Here is a 16,435-nt window from a genome sequence, read left to right on the forward strand (position 1 = left end):
CTGTCCTGCAGGCAGCTGTCCAGAAGTTGGTGGAGGCACAGGTTATTGTACCGGTCCCTCCTCATCTGCAAAACAAAGGTTACTATTCAAACCTTTTCGTGGTACCGAAACCGGATGGTTCGGTCAGGCCCATTCTGAACCTAAAATCACTAAATCCCTTTCTCAGGGAGTTCAAGTTCAAAATGGAATCTCTAAGGGCGGTGATCTCAAGTCTGGAAGAGGGGAAATTCCTGGTATCCCTGGATATCAAGGATGCGTACCTCCACATTCCGATTTGGCCGCCGCATCAGGCTTATCTCCAATTCGCGCTGTTGGACTGTCACTATCAGTTCCAGGCTCTGCCATTTGGCCTCTCCACAGCACCGAGAGTTTTCACCAAGGTGATGGCGGAAATTATGGTTCTTCTCCGCAGACAGGGGGTGAACATAATTCCATATCTGGACGATCTGCTGATAAAGGCATTGTCCAAGGAGAAGCTGTTACAGTCCATCCTTCTCACGACCCAACTGCTCAGGGAACACGGTTGGATCCTGAATCTTCCAAAATCAAATTTGGAGCCAACCAGGAGGTTGTCCTTTCTGGGAATGATCCTCGACACAGAAGTGCAGAGGGTGTTTCTTCCAGAGGAAAAAGCGTTGGTGATACAAACAATGGTCCGGGATGTCATGAAGCCAGCCCGGGTGTCAGTTCATCAGTGCATTCGCCTTCTGGGGAAGATGGTGGCCTCTTACGAGGCTCTACAGTATGGGAGGTTTCATGCTCAGTCCTTCCAACTGAATCTCCTGGACAAGTGGTCGGGATCCCATCTACATATGCACCAGAGGATACGTCTGTCACCAAAGGCCAGGATTTCACTCCTCTGGTGGTTGCAACTACCTCACCTTCTGGAGGGCCGCAGGTCCGGGATTCAGGACTGGATCCTTCTAACCACGGATGCAAGTCCCTGAGGTTGGGGCGCAGTCATTCAAAGCCGGCCGGTAGGCCGGCTTTTAGACTTCACCATCTTTTCTCGAAAATGTCCGTCTCCTCGGGCACAGTTTCTAGACTGAGTCTGGTAGGAGGGGCATAGAGGGAGGAGCCAGCCCACACTCTCAAACTCTTAAAGTGCCAATGGCTCCTGGTGGACCCGTCTATATCCCATGGTACTAATGTGGACCCCAGCATCCTGTACGGATTTACCGGTAGGTAACCAAAATCCTATTTTCACTGAAATAAGTAGACACTTGTATAAATATGTTCCTCATTATTATGACATTTTTAATGAGGTTTTTGAATAATATGTATTTGATATAGGGCAGGCATGTCCAAACTGCGGTCCTCCAGCTGTTGAGAAACTACACATCCCAGCATGCCCTGACACAGCTTTAGCATTCTCTGACAGCAAAACTGTGTCAGGGCATGCTGGAATATGTAGTTTCACAACAGCTGGAGGTCCGCAGTTTGGACATGCCTGATATAGGGTTTAAAACAACCTTGAGTACAATTTATATGGCAGATTAAGATTAAACAATTGTTTACTATCACAGATCTGAAAACTGTCAGTCTTGCCTCTAGCTATTCCTGACGTGCTTGTACTCTAGCCTGATGAGACTCCGCCTGTTATGGCTCAGATGTCATTATACCTATTAATAGCTGCTACCTATATGGCCTAGCCATTGTGGACAATCTGTAGGGTCTATGGCAGTGGCGTAAGTTGTAACAAGGGTGGTGCAAGTGGGGCACGAGCCCTGGGCATCATGGCAGGGCCGGCAGTGGTGGATGCCACCTTCCTCCCCCCCCCCCCTGCCCTACCCACACACACACACACACACACACACACACACACCCGTCATTTCTGGAGCTTTTTTTTTTTTTTCAATTAATGGAGAGCAACTTCACAATGAAGGGGCCCTCATCAGTTCTGCTAGGCAGTGTAGTAGTATCAGGAGGAGGTGGTCCAGCTGATCCAGCCCCTCCCCTTTCCTTCCCCCTTCTGTGACACTTCTGTTGCCAGGGTTCGATGGCATAATCTAGTGACCGGCCTTGGAGTGAAAACCAGAATAAAGGACCTGGACTACTGCCAGGGCTGAAAAGGGACCCACTGCTGCTGGCACTAATTAGAGTGGGAACTGCCACTGACGGAGGTACACAGTGCCGCTTGTACTGTTGTACTGAAGGGGAGGGAGGGGGATCAGAGGAGCACAGTGACGCTTGCACCATTGGTAGAGAGACAGAGCGAGGTACACAGTGGCAACTGTACTGGGGGGAGGATTAGGAGGTACACAGTGATGACCTGTCTCAACCCTGTCACACCCCCTCTCTCTATCTCTCACTTCTTTCGCCTGCTCTCTCCTCTGCTCCCCTCTCTTTCAACCCTCCCACACCCCCTGTCTGTCTCACCTCTCTCTCTTTCTCTCTGCCCCTGTTTTCTCTCTCTTTCTCCTCCATCTCTCTCCCCATGCCTCACCCTTCTCTCTTTTCTCCCTCTCTCCCAATGCTTCCCCTCCCCATGCCTATCTCTCTCACAGTTACCAAAAAAGTGAAACCACCCCCCTACCCAGTAGACCATGGACCTTTTCAGAAGCATGTGACTTTGACACGTGTAGGGATATTTATTTCTTTTTTTAGAGGGGGGAGTTGCCATTCTTCATCTTGCCCTGTGTGCCAAAAGCCCTAGTTACGCCTCTGGTCTCTGGTAAAGTGTAAGGTACCGGTTAGATGCCTCTGGTTAGCCAGCACCAACAACTAGAATCAAATATCTATAAACATATATTTGTTAAATAAAATACAGACAGGGAATACTTCCAAAGTCTTCTTTATTATGTTAAAACACACTTAATAATTACCAGACATTTAGTAGTGATAACACTTATCACAGAGTAGTAATAACACTTATCATATTGAAGCATACAGGCTGGAGCAGGAAACAGTCATGGATCCAAAAATCCTACCTGTCCATGAATGTATGTTACAGTGTCATTGTGCTAAGCCGTTTAACTACTAATCGTCTGGTGCAATACGTATTTTTAATATAATAAACATTTGAAACCATGGAGGTGTCACCTGACCTGCCTGTACTTATATATGCTGGTTTGTCCTGTGGTGCGGAGGCTGCTTTAGGTAAATGCATATTAGATTGGCTGATGAATACACAGTGATCAAGGACTATAATCTTAAGAACTCTGCATAGTTTTTGGTGAATAGTGTATTATAATAAAATAATGTATATATACAGGTTGAGGCAAAAAAAACTCCAGGATATTAAGTTAACAGAAAAGAAATGGTACTTGTTAAATGCTATGCATAATGTCAGTACATAATCTAAAACTGCATGGAATATAGTTTGTTTTCAATTGGTTTTAAATATGATATCGTCCAAATGGTGGCCTTCATTTGTAATACACATTTGTAGTCAATTTCTGAAGTTTTGCATCACTTGGCGGGTCAGCTGAGGTCTAAAAACATTAACCAAGTACCATTAACAAACTGAAGGCTGCTTGCTATACGCCATGAAATGACTATATCATATTCAAAAACAATTTTGTTTACCTCTAAAATCCAGGAGTTTATAACTTTTTTATATATATATATATATATATATATATATACATATACACACACACACACGTTCCATTTTTTTTTTTTTTTTTTTTTTTCATCTTGCACCTTTTTGATATGATAATGTAATAACCATTATTAGTCTTTGGCTTACGCTGTGTGTTTTGCAGGTCTTAGGACGTTTTGAAAATGTCATTTTTTATTGGCCATCTATTTTGTGTCTAGCCTTCTTGATGGGACGTTTTGTTCACATATTCATAAAATTCATTAGAATTTTGATGGGAGCTGACCTTCAAAATGTAAGTAAATGATCATTTTTATTTGTGCGAATACTTGAGCTCTATCAAGCATGTAATGTTCTTGGATGAGCATTTTTATGAATTATTGTCTGTTAGTGCCCAGACTGTGGGCAGCTTGTTCCAGTATTAGGAGTGTTCACTGTGACTGGGTTTCTTCACAAAAAGAAACTGAGTTCCCACGTTAAGATACCATTACACATAATATAATGTACTGTATATCAAGCATAGAACATATAGTTCTGTGCTATAGTTGATTTATTTCCTTCGAAGTTCTAAATAATAATTACTTTTTTCATTTTCTTTACAAAGGAAGAAACATGTTTTTTACCTGTACATCAAGCTGAGCATGTCAAGAGACTCTTGAGAAAACCTGTACAGTAAGTTAGCTTCATGCTACAATGTGATCAGCGGCACCACTATAAACATAATGCAGATAAAGTAGTGATCTTTTATTACCCATAATTGGGACAGCTTATATAATACAATTAGGAAGACGTAATTTTCATACCGCATCACCGCTATACATCGCCAAAATCGACACAACCTTTCTTACAATACAGTAATGCCAACAGGTTTTCACTTAGAAAAAACTAGAGATGTGTGCCGAACTATTTTTGCTGGATTTGGATTAGAGATGTGCGGTGGGCACTTTTCGTGTTTTGTGTTTTAATTTTGGTTCTGGTTCCATGCTCGTGTTTTGGATGTGGATTGGTTTCCACCCTTTCTTGTTTTAGTTTTGGATCTGGATGATTTTTGAAAAAAACATAAAAACAGCTAAAATCATAGAATTTGGGGGTAATTTTGATCCTACGGTATTATTAACCTCAATAACATTAATTTCCACTCATTTCCAGTCTATTTTGAACACCTCACACCTCACAATATTGTTTTTAGGCCAAAAGGTTGCACCAAGGTGGCTGGATGACTAAGCTAAGCAAATCAAGTGTGCGGTACAAACAGCTGGCCCATCTAGGAGTGGCACTGCAATGGCAGACAGGATGGCACTTAAAAAAACTAGGCCCAGCTAAGCAAATCAAGTGTGCGGTACAAACAGCTGGCCCATCTAGGAGTGGCACTGCAATGGCAGACAGGATGGCACTTAAAAAAACTAGGCCCCAAACAGCACATCATGCAAAGAAGAAAAAGAGGTGCAATGAGGTAGCTGTATGACTAAGCTAAGCGACACAAGTGTGTGGCACAAACAACATGAGACGTGCTGGAATTTGCCCAGATGTAATACACGCACAATATTGGTGGCACAGGAGAGCGTACACCTAAACCACACACACACACGGCAAAGCCTGTAAAATTAATTTGGATAATAATAACCTTTTTGGAGCCAGTGGCGTCATAAGGCAGGTGCGGGGGGTGCGGTCCGAACCCGGGTGTGACACCTGGAGGGGGGTGACACCAAATGTTCTGGGATCCCTGCGAAGCCACGCCCCCTATGTGTAAGACCACACCCAGTTTTGCCATGAGCGTGGCAGGAGATCAGGGGTGCGCACCGGGTGTCACCATACCCGGTGACGCCTCAGTTTGGAGCTATTATAATAATATGCAGCACAGGCAAGTGTACCCTTACACAACACAGGGCAATCCCTGTAAAAATTATTTGGATAATAATATAAGTAATGTATATAAGCCTTTTATTTGGAGTAAATAATATTCAGCACAGGACACCACCACTGAACTTATGGCAGCACAAGACACCACCACTGGGCTGATGCAACACAAGACAGCAGTACCCCTGGACTTATACGGCAGTACCCCTGGAGTTGTACGGCAGTGTCAGACAGGATGGCACTTTAAAAAACTAGTCCCCAAACAGCACATGATGCAAAGAAGAAAAAGAGGTGCAAGATGGAATTGTCCTTGGGCCCTCCCACCCACCCTAATGTTGTATAAACAGGACATGCACATTTTAACAAACCAATCATTTTAGCGACAAGGTCTGCCACATGACTGTGGCTAAAATGACTGGTTTGTTTGGGCCCCAACCAAAAAAGAAGCAATCAATCTCTCCTTGCACAAACTGGCTCTACAGAGGCAAGATGTTGACCTCATCATCATCCTCCGATTCCTCACCCCTTTCAGTGTGTACATCCTCCTCCTCACAGAGTATTAATTTGTCCCCACTGGAATCCACCATCATAGGTCCCTGAGTACTTTCTGGAGGCAATTGCTGGTAAAGGTCTTCCCAGAGGAATTTATAATTCATTTTGATGAACATCATCTTCTCCACATTTTGTTGAAGTAACCTCCTACGCCGATCGCTGACAAGGTTTCCGGTTGCACTAAACACTCTTTCAGAGTACACACTGGAGGGGGAAGGGGCAACTTAGGTAAAATAAAAACAGTTTGTGCAAGGGCCTCCAAATTGTCTCTTTTTCCTGCCAGTATACGTACGGACTGTCTGACATGCCTACTTGGATGTTGTCCCTCATATAATCCTCCACCATTCTTTCAATGGTGACAGAATCATATGCAGTGACAGTAAACATGTCAGTAATCATTGGCAGCTCCTTCAGTCCGGACTAGATATCAGCACTCGCTCCTGACTGCCCTGCATCGCCGCCAGCGGGTGGGCTAGGGAATCTTATCCTTTTTCTCGCAGCTGCAGTTGCAGGAGAAAATTTAGGAGGAGCTGTCACGTTCCGCTTCAGTTGACAATTTTCTCACCAGCAGGTCTTTGAACCTGTCTGCCAGAAAGAGAGATACAACATAGGCTTTAAACCTAGGATCGAGCACGTTGGCCAAAATGTAGTGCTCTGATTTCAACAGATTAACCACCCTTGAATCCTGGCAAAGCGAATGAAGGGCTCCATCCACAAGTCCTACATACTTAGCGGAATCGCTCCATCTTAGCTCCTCCTTCAATTTCTCCAGCTGCTTCTGCAAAATCCTGATGAGGGGAATGACCTGACTTAAGCTGGCAGTGTCTGAACTGACTTCACGTGTGGCAACTTCAAAGGGTTGGAGAACCTTGCACAAGACCGAAATCATTCTCCACTGCGCTTGAGTCATGTGCATTCCCCCTCCTTTGCCTATATCATAGGTGGACATATAGGCTTGAATGGCCTCTTGCTGCTCCTCCATCATCTGAAGCATATAGAGTGTTGAATACCACCTCGTTACCACATCTTGCTTCAGGTGATGGCAGAGCAGGTTCTGAATGTCAAAAGTGGCCCGCAATTTTTCGGGCCACCACCAGCATCTCCTGCATGCCCCTGTCATTTTTAAAAAAAATTCTGCACCACCAAATTCATTTTATGTGCAAAACATGGGACGTGCAGTAATTTGCCCAGATGTAATGCACGCACAATATTGGTGGCGTTGTCCGATATCACAAATCCCCAGGAGAGTCTAAGTGGGGTAAGCAATTGTGCGATGATGTCCCTCAGTTTTCGTAAGAGGTTGTCACCGGTGTGCCTCTTACGGAAAGTGGTGATACAAAGCGTAGCCTGCCTAGGAACGAGTTGGTGTTTGCAAGATGCTGCTACTGGTGCCGCTGCTGTTGTTGCTGCGGGAGGCCATACATCTACCCAGTGGGCTGTCACAGTCATATAGTCCTTAGTCTGCCCTGTTCCACTTATCCACATGTCCGTGGTTAAGTGGACAGTGGGTACAACTGCATTTTTTAGGACACTGAGGACACTTTTTCTGATGTCTCTGTACATTCTCGGTATCGCCTGCCTAGTGAAGTGGAACCTAGATGGGATTTGGTACCAGGGGCACACTACCTCCATCAATTCTCTAAGTCTCACTGAACTAATGGCGGATACCGGACGCACGTCTAACACCAACATAGCTGTCAAGGCCTGAGTTATCCACTTTGTAACAGGATGACTGCTGTCTTATTTCATCTTCCTCACAAAGGACTGTTGGACAGTCAATTGCTTAGTTGACGTAGTACAAATGGTCTTCTGACTTCCCTCATGGGATGACGATTGACTCCCAGCAGCAACAACAGCAGCGGCAGCAACAGCAGGTGTACCACTCAAGGTTTCTCTGGAGGAATCCCGGTTAGGAGAAGACTCCTAAGTCTTGCCAGTGACATGGCATGCAGGTCTACTGACGTTCCTGACTGAGGAAGAAGTTGACGTTGAGGGAGTTTACAGTGTGGCTTGCAGGAGCTTGGGTACAAGAGGAAGAAGGGATTTAGGTGTCAGTTGACTGCTTATACTCTTACCCAAAGTTTCAGAACTTGACACTGACTTATGATGAATGCGCAGCAGGTGAAGTATAAGGGAGGATGTTCCTAGGTGGTTAACGTCCTTACCCCTACTTATTACGGATTGACAGAGGCAACACACGGCTTGACACCTGTTGTCCGGTTTTGTGGAGAAATAATTCTTCACCGAAGAGGTGGCTTTTCTAGGTATTTTGCCCAGGCATCACAATGGGCTTATTCATCACACGGACAACAACTGTCTCCCCCCAGTGCCTGATTTAAACAAACCACATCACCATCAGAATCCTCATCGTTAACTTCCTCCTCAGCACCAGGAACACCCATATCCTCATCCTGGTGTACTTCAACAGTGACATCTTCAATTTGAATAAGAAGAAATTCAACCAAAATGCGCTGCCTATGGTATAAGAGCAGCCAACCACCAACACAGGAATCTTCACAACAAATTCCAAAACTATAAAATACAAACAAAAATAGTTAGCAGTGGGCGCAACACCATATAATCGTCCTTACATAAAAATGCAGGTAAACTTGAAAGGAGTTCCCTCCTATTACTTTGTATCAGGCTTTGTGTCCTTAATTCACTCCTCTGTATTTCCCTCCAAGATGTAGTTCTTATCTCGGTATAAGAAAAATGATCATAGCGTAGACCAATTTCACAGGGACAACAGATTTATTAACACAAAGCACTCACAATAGACAGGAATATAAAAGCATAAAACCACAGATGCTTCTGAGGAAGGACCAGAGTGTCCGAAACGCATTGAGCAAGTGGTGACTGTTGTTGAAAGGTGGAACGGATGGACCTGGACCATCGGATCCTTTGATGCACTGTGGGATCCGGAACTTACAGTGCCTTTGGGAGGGTAACCTGATAGTGCCAGATGCAAGCATCCCTTTCTGTCCACCATTCTGTGGTTTTATGCTTTTATATTCCTGTCTATCGTGAGTGCTTTGTGTTAATAAATCTGTTGTCCCTGTGAAATTGGTCTACGCTATGATCACTTTGATTATACCAAGATAAGAACTACATCTTGGAGGGAAATACAGAGGAGTGAATTAAGGACACAAAGCCGGATACAAAGTAATAGGAGGGAACTCCTTTCAAGTTTACCTGCATTTTTATGTAAGGATGATTATATGGTGTTGCGCCCACTGCTAACTATTTTTGTTTGTATCTTGAATTTGAATATCAGAAACTTGACTGTGGATGCTACTTCCAGCACTTGCAGAGTGAATGCAAATGGTTAAAGGAGCCACCTCTTCCGGTCCAGTGTTGGGAAGGTCAGCCATCGCAACCGCCGACACACTTGGACTCTCCTTGGGAATTTGTGATTCCATCTTAGAACGCACAGTCCTTTGCTGTGCTTTTGCCAGCTTAACTCTTATAATTTTTCTAGCGGGAGGATGAGGGCTTCCATCGTCATGTGATGCTGAACCACTAGTCATGAACATAGGCCAGGGCCTCAGCCGTTCCTTGGCACTTCGTGTCGTAAATGGCATATTTGCAAGTGTATATTTCTCCTCAGACCATTTAAATTTATTTTTTGGGGTCTTTTACTGAACTTTGGCTTTTTGGATTTTACATGCCCTCTACTATCACATTGGGCATTGGCCTTGGCAGACGACATTGATGGCATTTCATCATCTATGTCATGACTAGTGTCAGCAGCTTCAGCACTAGGAGGAAGTGGTTCTTGATCTTTCCATATTTTATCCTCTCAATTTTTGTTCTCAATTATTTTTCTGGAATTATATAACACAATATGCGGCACAGGACAGCGTATCCCTACACCACACAGGGCAAACCCTGTAAAAATTATTTGGATTAAAAATTAATAACCCCTTTGAATGGAGTAAATAATATACAGCACAGTCGAAAAGAAATGTAAACAATTTGCGCGCCCTGTTAGCGAAACGGCTGCAGGATTTAAACGTGGATCTCACCTGACCACAAATACATAAACATAGAATAAAAATAGAGTCCTGCACACTTTTCTAAATGTATTAAGTGTCTAGATCATATATGTCCAAACAATAAAGTCAAATGGTGAAAAAAAAGGGGGTTGGCTCCAATGGAGAAACCTGTTCGGTATTCTTGAACCAAGCAGTCAGTAGGGTCTATTTACTAAACCTTGGATGGTGATAAAGTGAACGGAGATAAAGTACCAGCCAATCACTGTCTAACTGCCATGTAACAGGCTGGGTTTACGAAAATGGCAATTAGGAACTGGTTGGCATGTACTTTATCTCTGTCCACTTTATCTCCTTCCAAGGCATAATAAATAGAACCCTCTGTCCTCAAAGCACCCTAACAGTCCAGGTTTTAAAATAATCCATGGTTGAGCACAGACGGTTAAATAAAATAGACTGAAGTACTAATTAAGCGGGTAATTCAGACCTGATTGTAGCAGCAAATTTGTTAGCAGTTGGGCAAAACCATGGGGGTAATTCCAAGTTGATCGCAGCAGGAATTTTGTTAGCAGTTGGGCAAAACCATGGGGGTCATTCCGAGTTGTTCGCTCGCTACCAGATTTTAGCAGCATTGCACACGCTAGGCCGCCGCCCTCTGGGAGTGTATCTTAGCATAGCAGAATTGCGAACGAAAGATTAGCAGAATTGCGAATAGAAAATTCTTAGCAGTTTCTGAGTAGCTCCAGACTTACTCCTACACTGCGATCAGATCAGCCCATTTCGTTCCTGGCTTGACGTCACAAACACGCCCTGCGTTCGGCCAGCCACTCCCCCGTTTCTCCAGACACTCCCGCGTTTTATCCTGCGTTTTTCCGCACACTCCCAGAAAACGGTCAGTTTCCGCCCATAAACACCCACTTCCTGTCAATCACACTCCGATCACTTTAACGATGAAAATTCTTCGTTCGGACGTGAGTAAATCTACTAAGTTTTGTGCTAAAATACTTAGCGCATGCGCACTGCGTACCATGCGCATGCGCATTTTTGCCTTAATCGCTCCGTTGCAAAAATCAGCAACGAGCGAACAACTCGGAATGACCCCCCATGTGCACTGCAGTGTCGGCAGATATAACATGTGCACTTGTGCAGAGAGATTTAGATTTGGGTGTGGTGTGTGCAAACTGAAATCTAAATTGCAGTGTAAAAAAATAAAGCAGCCAGTATTTACCCTGCACAGAAACAAAATAACCCACCCAAATCTAACTCTCTCTGCAAACGTTATATCTGACACATGCTACTTTTAGCACTGCTGTGACCAGGTAATCGCCGCCCACAGGGGAAGGGGTTAGAGCTGTGCAGGGCTGCGATCCGCTGTGCAGAGACTGCACAAGCAGAAAGTTGGTGCAGTCTCTGCACAGCTCAAGACTTACTCACCCGCTGCGATGATCCTTCCTGGAGCTGATGTCAGGATCCCTCTCTGCATTCGGCCAGACATGCCTGCGTTTTCTTCGGCACTCCCTGAAAACGGTCAGTTGCCACCCCCGGCCGGCCTCTTCCTGTCAATCTTCTTGCGTTCGCCGCTGCGAATGCTTTCTTTGTTATTCTCGTCGCTGCCCGGCGATGGCTGTCGCCAGGCAGCGAAGCGCCTGCGCATTGCCGCCCATGTGCATGTGCAGTTCTGACCCGTTCGCACGGCTGTGAAAAACTGCAGCGTGCGAACGGGTCGGAATGACCCCCATGGTTTTTCCCAACTGCTAACAAATTTGCTGCTACGATCAGGTCTGAATGACCCCCTAAGTCGCCTGTGCTCTAGTATGTAAAATCTGGAATGTTAAGGTATATTGAGGACTGACTTTGGGAACCCCTGACATAGTATATGCATTTTTTTTACCTGCACTTTTAAAATAAATGTTGGCTTAACATTAATTTAAATTAACAGGGCTAATTGAATTCATCCCTTTGTATTTACAGTATTAACTGATTGCAACTTAAGTTTAATTTTCCTTTTTATTGTTAGTTTATGGAAGTTTTAGGCTTTTAGCCCATTTTAGCTCTAGTCACACTACTAAGATATGTGTAAAATAAAAAGAAAGGACAGGCAGCCGGGCCCCTGAAAGTGATCAGTCATCAGATCCTGATTGACACAGTAGTCCCCATAGTCAGGGGCGTAGCCAGAACTTTGTGAGCCCCATAGCAAGAGGGCCCCTGTCCCAATGCTTCTTGCAAGCCCTCTCCGCAGCAGATAATAATTTTATGCCCCATAATAATACCCTTGTTTACATGATGTCACATTGTAGTGCTGCCAGTACACATTATGCCACACAGTACCCCCATTTCACATTATGACATACAGGGTCCCCAGTCCATATTATGCCACATTAGTGCCCCCTATTCATGCTGTGCCACATTAGAGTGCCCTCCAGTTCAAATTATGCTACGTTACAGTTCATATTATGCCATACTATAGTGCTCTTATTTCCTATTGTGCCACATTACAGTGCCCCAGTTCTTATTATGTAACATTATAGTGCCCTCCATAGCACAATAATCAGATCAGATTATTCCACATTACAGTGCCCTCCAGCTAATATTGTGACACATTACAGTGGCCACCAGTTCAAATTGTGCAATATAACCGGGCCTCCTTACCATTTTAACATCCATTAAGCACATCTTCCACTGAAAATGTAATGTCACATAATTTAGGCTGGGCAATGGATCAAACCCAATTGCTTAGTAGGCAAATATGGGAAATTGGGACTGTATGCAACTTTATAACCTGGGACCAGGCATCCCTAAGCCTCTGGGCCCCATAGCAATGGCACCCACTATAGTTCCGCCAATGCCCAGTGGGTCATTCCATGAAAATGGTCTTTTTATGTAACGTTTGTTACCAGTTTTCATGACAAGCTTTGCATCAAAATTAAAGCATATCATGTACCACACAAACAACATTTACTTTGCACAAAATATTCAAAACACATGCTCAAAAAAATATATTTCACATTAATTATATTTCAAAATGTAAAGTTTGTTACCATGGAATGACCCCATAGTAGCTATATGCTCTGCTACTGCTATTTCACAATGCACAGTGCCTAAAAAAATATCCTTATTTTCAGCACCGTACATCAAGGAGCTATCCATCTCAGAGACCTTTTATGTATACAGTCTGTGATTGGTTAATATCATTCACTAGAGATATATGAACCAATTACAACCAATTTTACAGTGCATACGTGATTTTACCCTTGATATTAAATGAACTGATATTAACCAATTTTGCAGTTCATAATGCAATTTAACAGTGCATAAGTGATTTTGAGATGTTTTATGCCCACAGAACATTCAGTTCCAATTCAGTCTGTGATTGGTTAATATCGGTTCACTTCCAATAAGTGAACTGATACTGTTTTCTCGAGTTTATGAAATCATGGTCTAACTCTTCCATTTTTCATAGAAATGGCCAAATATATATATTTAGATTAGATTGTAAGCTCTCACGAGTAGGGCCCTCTTCCCTCATGTGCTTATCCTTTTCTTACTTTAATAATCCTCAACTGCCCAAATCAAGCAGTTTTTTGGCCACCTGGAACTTCTCTGTCATTTACTGGTGTAGTTATGCTTAGTTACCCTGTACTTGTCCTAAATTGTCATCAACTGTAAGTCACTGTTTTCCTGTTTTGATTATGTGCATATGTACTCTATAATTGGGCGCTGCGGAACCCTTGTGGCGCCATATAAATAAAGGATAATAATAATAAAAAATAATAATATATAACCAGAAAAAAGCAGGCGGCACTCCAAGACTTTTGAATGAGTGAATTTTAGTGCACAAAGTTTAGTGCATATAATCAACGTTTCGGGGCATAACACCTCATCATCAGGATCCTGATGATGAGGTGTTATGACCCGAAACGTTGATTATATGCACTAAACTTTGCGCACTAAAATTCACTCATTCAAAAGTCTTGGAGTGCCGCCTGCTTTTTTCTGGTTGTATTTGAGGTTGCCATACCCCAGGAGGGCACACAAGCAAGCTTTGTATTTTGGGGTTCTGCTGCCCTGCAGGAGTGCCAGGTTGGACATATTATATATATATATATATATATATACCGTATATACTTGAGTATAAGTCGACCCGAATATAAGCCGAGGCACCTAATTTTACCCCAAAAACCTGGGAAAACTTATTGACTCGAGTATAAGCCTAGGGTGGGAAATGCAGCTCTAGCCGTACACAGCCCTCAGTGCCAGATATGCCCTCATACTGCCAGATATGCCCCCACAGTGCCAGATATGCCCCACAGTGCCAGATATGCCCCACAGTGCCAGATGTGCCAGATATGCCCCACAGTGCCAGATATGCCCCACAGTGCCAGATATGCCCCACAGTGCCAGATGTGCCAGATATGCCCCACAGTGCTAGATATGCCCCACAGTGCCAGATATGCCCCACAGTGCTAGATGTGCCAGATATGCCCCACAGTGCCAGATATGCCCCACAGTGCCAGATGTGCCTGATATGCCCCACAGTGCCAGATGTGCCCCACAGTGCCAGATGTGCCCCACAGTGCAAGATACTTACCGTCCGTCGCTCCCGCGCTGTCTTCTGAAGGAGGGACACGGAGAGCGCAGTGCACGGCTCTCCTGTGTCCCTCCTGCGTCTCCGGCGGCAGCGGCGTGTGTTAAAGGAAGTGCCTGTTCATGCACTTCCTTTAACACACACACCGCCGGAGATGCAGGAGGGACACAGGAGAGCCACGCGCTGCGCTCTCCGTGTCCCTCCTAACGCTGACTCTATTATAAGCCGAGGTGGCTTTTTTAGCACAAAAAAACATGCTGAAAAAGTCGGCTTATAATCGAGTATATACGGTATATATATATATATATATATATATATATATATATGGGTTTTCTTCAGTATGCCGCCGGCCGGGATCCCGGCAACCAGCATACTGGCGCCGGGATCCCGACTACCGGCATGCCGACACATAGGAGGTCATTCGACCCGATCGCTCGCTGCAGTTTATCGCAGCGATCGGGTCGGAATTGCGCATGCGCCAATGCCGCAGTGCGCCGGCGCATGCCGGACGGCCAAAATCCATCATTCAGTAGCGATTGCCTCTGCCTGATTGACAGGCAGAGGCAGTCGCAGGGCAGGAGGGGGCTGGACGGTGGCGTTAAGTTAGGCGCGGTCCATCCAACGCAGGCATTACCGGACCGTTGGGGGGGGGGGCGGGCCGCGGCGGCTGCATGCCATCTCACGCAGCCGCTGCGGCCAGTGGCAGCAACGATCAACTCACAGCCAGCCGCAGGGGCTGCGCCGGCCGGGAGTTACTCCACAAATATAAAAGCTGCTTTTGTATTTGTGCGGGGAGGGGGGGACTGACATGCGGGGCGTACTAGCGCTATGCTGGGTGTCCCCCCGCATGTCAGGGAAGATGATTATAGCTGTGCTGAATTTAGCACAGCTACGATCAACTCGGAATGACTCCCTTAGTCTTCCTCTTGGGGGTCCACGACCCCCCTGTAGGGAGAATAAATAATGCGGCGCGCCACCGTGTCCACAGTGTGGTGAGTGCAGCGAGCCCGCAAGGGGCTCAGTACTGAAATGAAGGTAGTTCTTCCGGTAAAACACAGCATCTTTTCCTGGTACTGGTGTCAAAATATATGCCCTGTTTCTACTCAACACTCAGGAGTAACAAGAGCGTTGAGTAGAAACAGGGCAGAAATTCTTACACCAGTAGCCCATAGAAATATTGATAAGGTCATCACTTGGCTGAACGAATTTAACACCAGTAGTCAGCATACTAATACCCCTTTTCCACTTACGAGCACGGGTTGCAGCCGGGAGCCTGACACGGGAGCTGCCCCCTGCTGCGACCCGTGCTCGGCCCCTTTCCCATCAGCAGTCACAACCCGGCATATGCCGGGTTGGTGACGCTTCTAGTGACGCGGCAGGGGCGGCGCAGGGAGATCACATGATCTCCCAGCGCCGCCCTTCCATACAGTGTAAACGGGAGCCGTGTCGCATCGACACGGCTCCCGTTTACACTACAACCCTACCCGGATCATTCCCGTGTCCTACCCAGGTAAATTGACGGGTAGGATTCACGGGTCACTTGATCCGGGTTTACCCTTTTCCACTTGCAGAAAACACGGGTAAATGCGCGCCCCCGTGCATTTACCCGTGTTTTTTGAGCTAGTGGAAAAGGGGTATTACAGATTAGCAAAGAAGTTTAGGCCCATTGTTTCAGCAGATAGAGATTTACCATTGTTACAGAATACTAAATTTATGGCAAGTTACTCACACAGCAAAAACATCAGGTACATTGTGGTTAAAAGTAACAAATGTGACTAATTTTAATTCAGTAATGAGGCGAAGCAGGAAGTGTTATAGCTGCATGATCCGTGCCATTATAATACATTTACCCCAAAGAATGACATACATTAAAACCATCAGGTTTACTACACGTTAACGGGTAAATTT

General features: G+C 45.0%; 1 protein-coding gene across 5 annotated transcripts in view; it reads left to right on the top strand.

Annotated features, from left to right (window-relative positions):
- The window catches only part of LOC134900336 (stimulated by retinoic acid gene 6 protein-like), a 200,353-nt gene that overhangs the window by 31,688 nt on the left and 152,230 nt on the right, over positions 1–16,435 (top strand). For all 5 annotated transcript variants that reach the window (XM_063914232.1, XM_063914234.1, XM_063914231.1 and 2 more), the window contains 2 exons: positions 3,708–3,836; positions 4,146–4,213. In XM_063914232.1, coding sequence (XP_063770302.1) covers positions 3,708–3,836; positions 4,146–4,213 — 197 coding nt within the window. The remainder of the gene's footprint in view (positions 1–3,707; positions 3,837–4,145; positions 4,214–16,435) is intronic.

Source organism: Pseudophryne corroboree, chromosome 1, assembly GCF_028390025.1.
Source record: "Pseudophryne corroboree isolate aPseCor3 chromosome 1, aPseCor3.hap2, whole genome shotgun sequence".
In the NCBI taxonomy this organism is placed as follows: Eukaryota; Metazoa; Chordata; class Amphibia; order Anura; family Myobatrachidae; genus Pseudophryne; species Pseudophryne corroboree.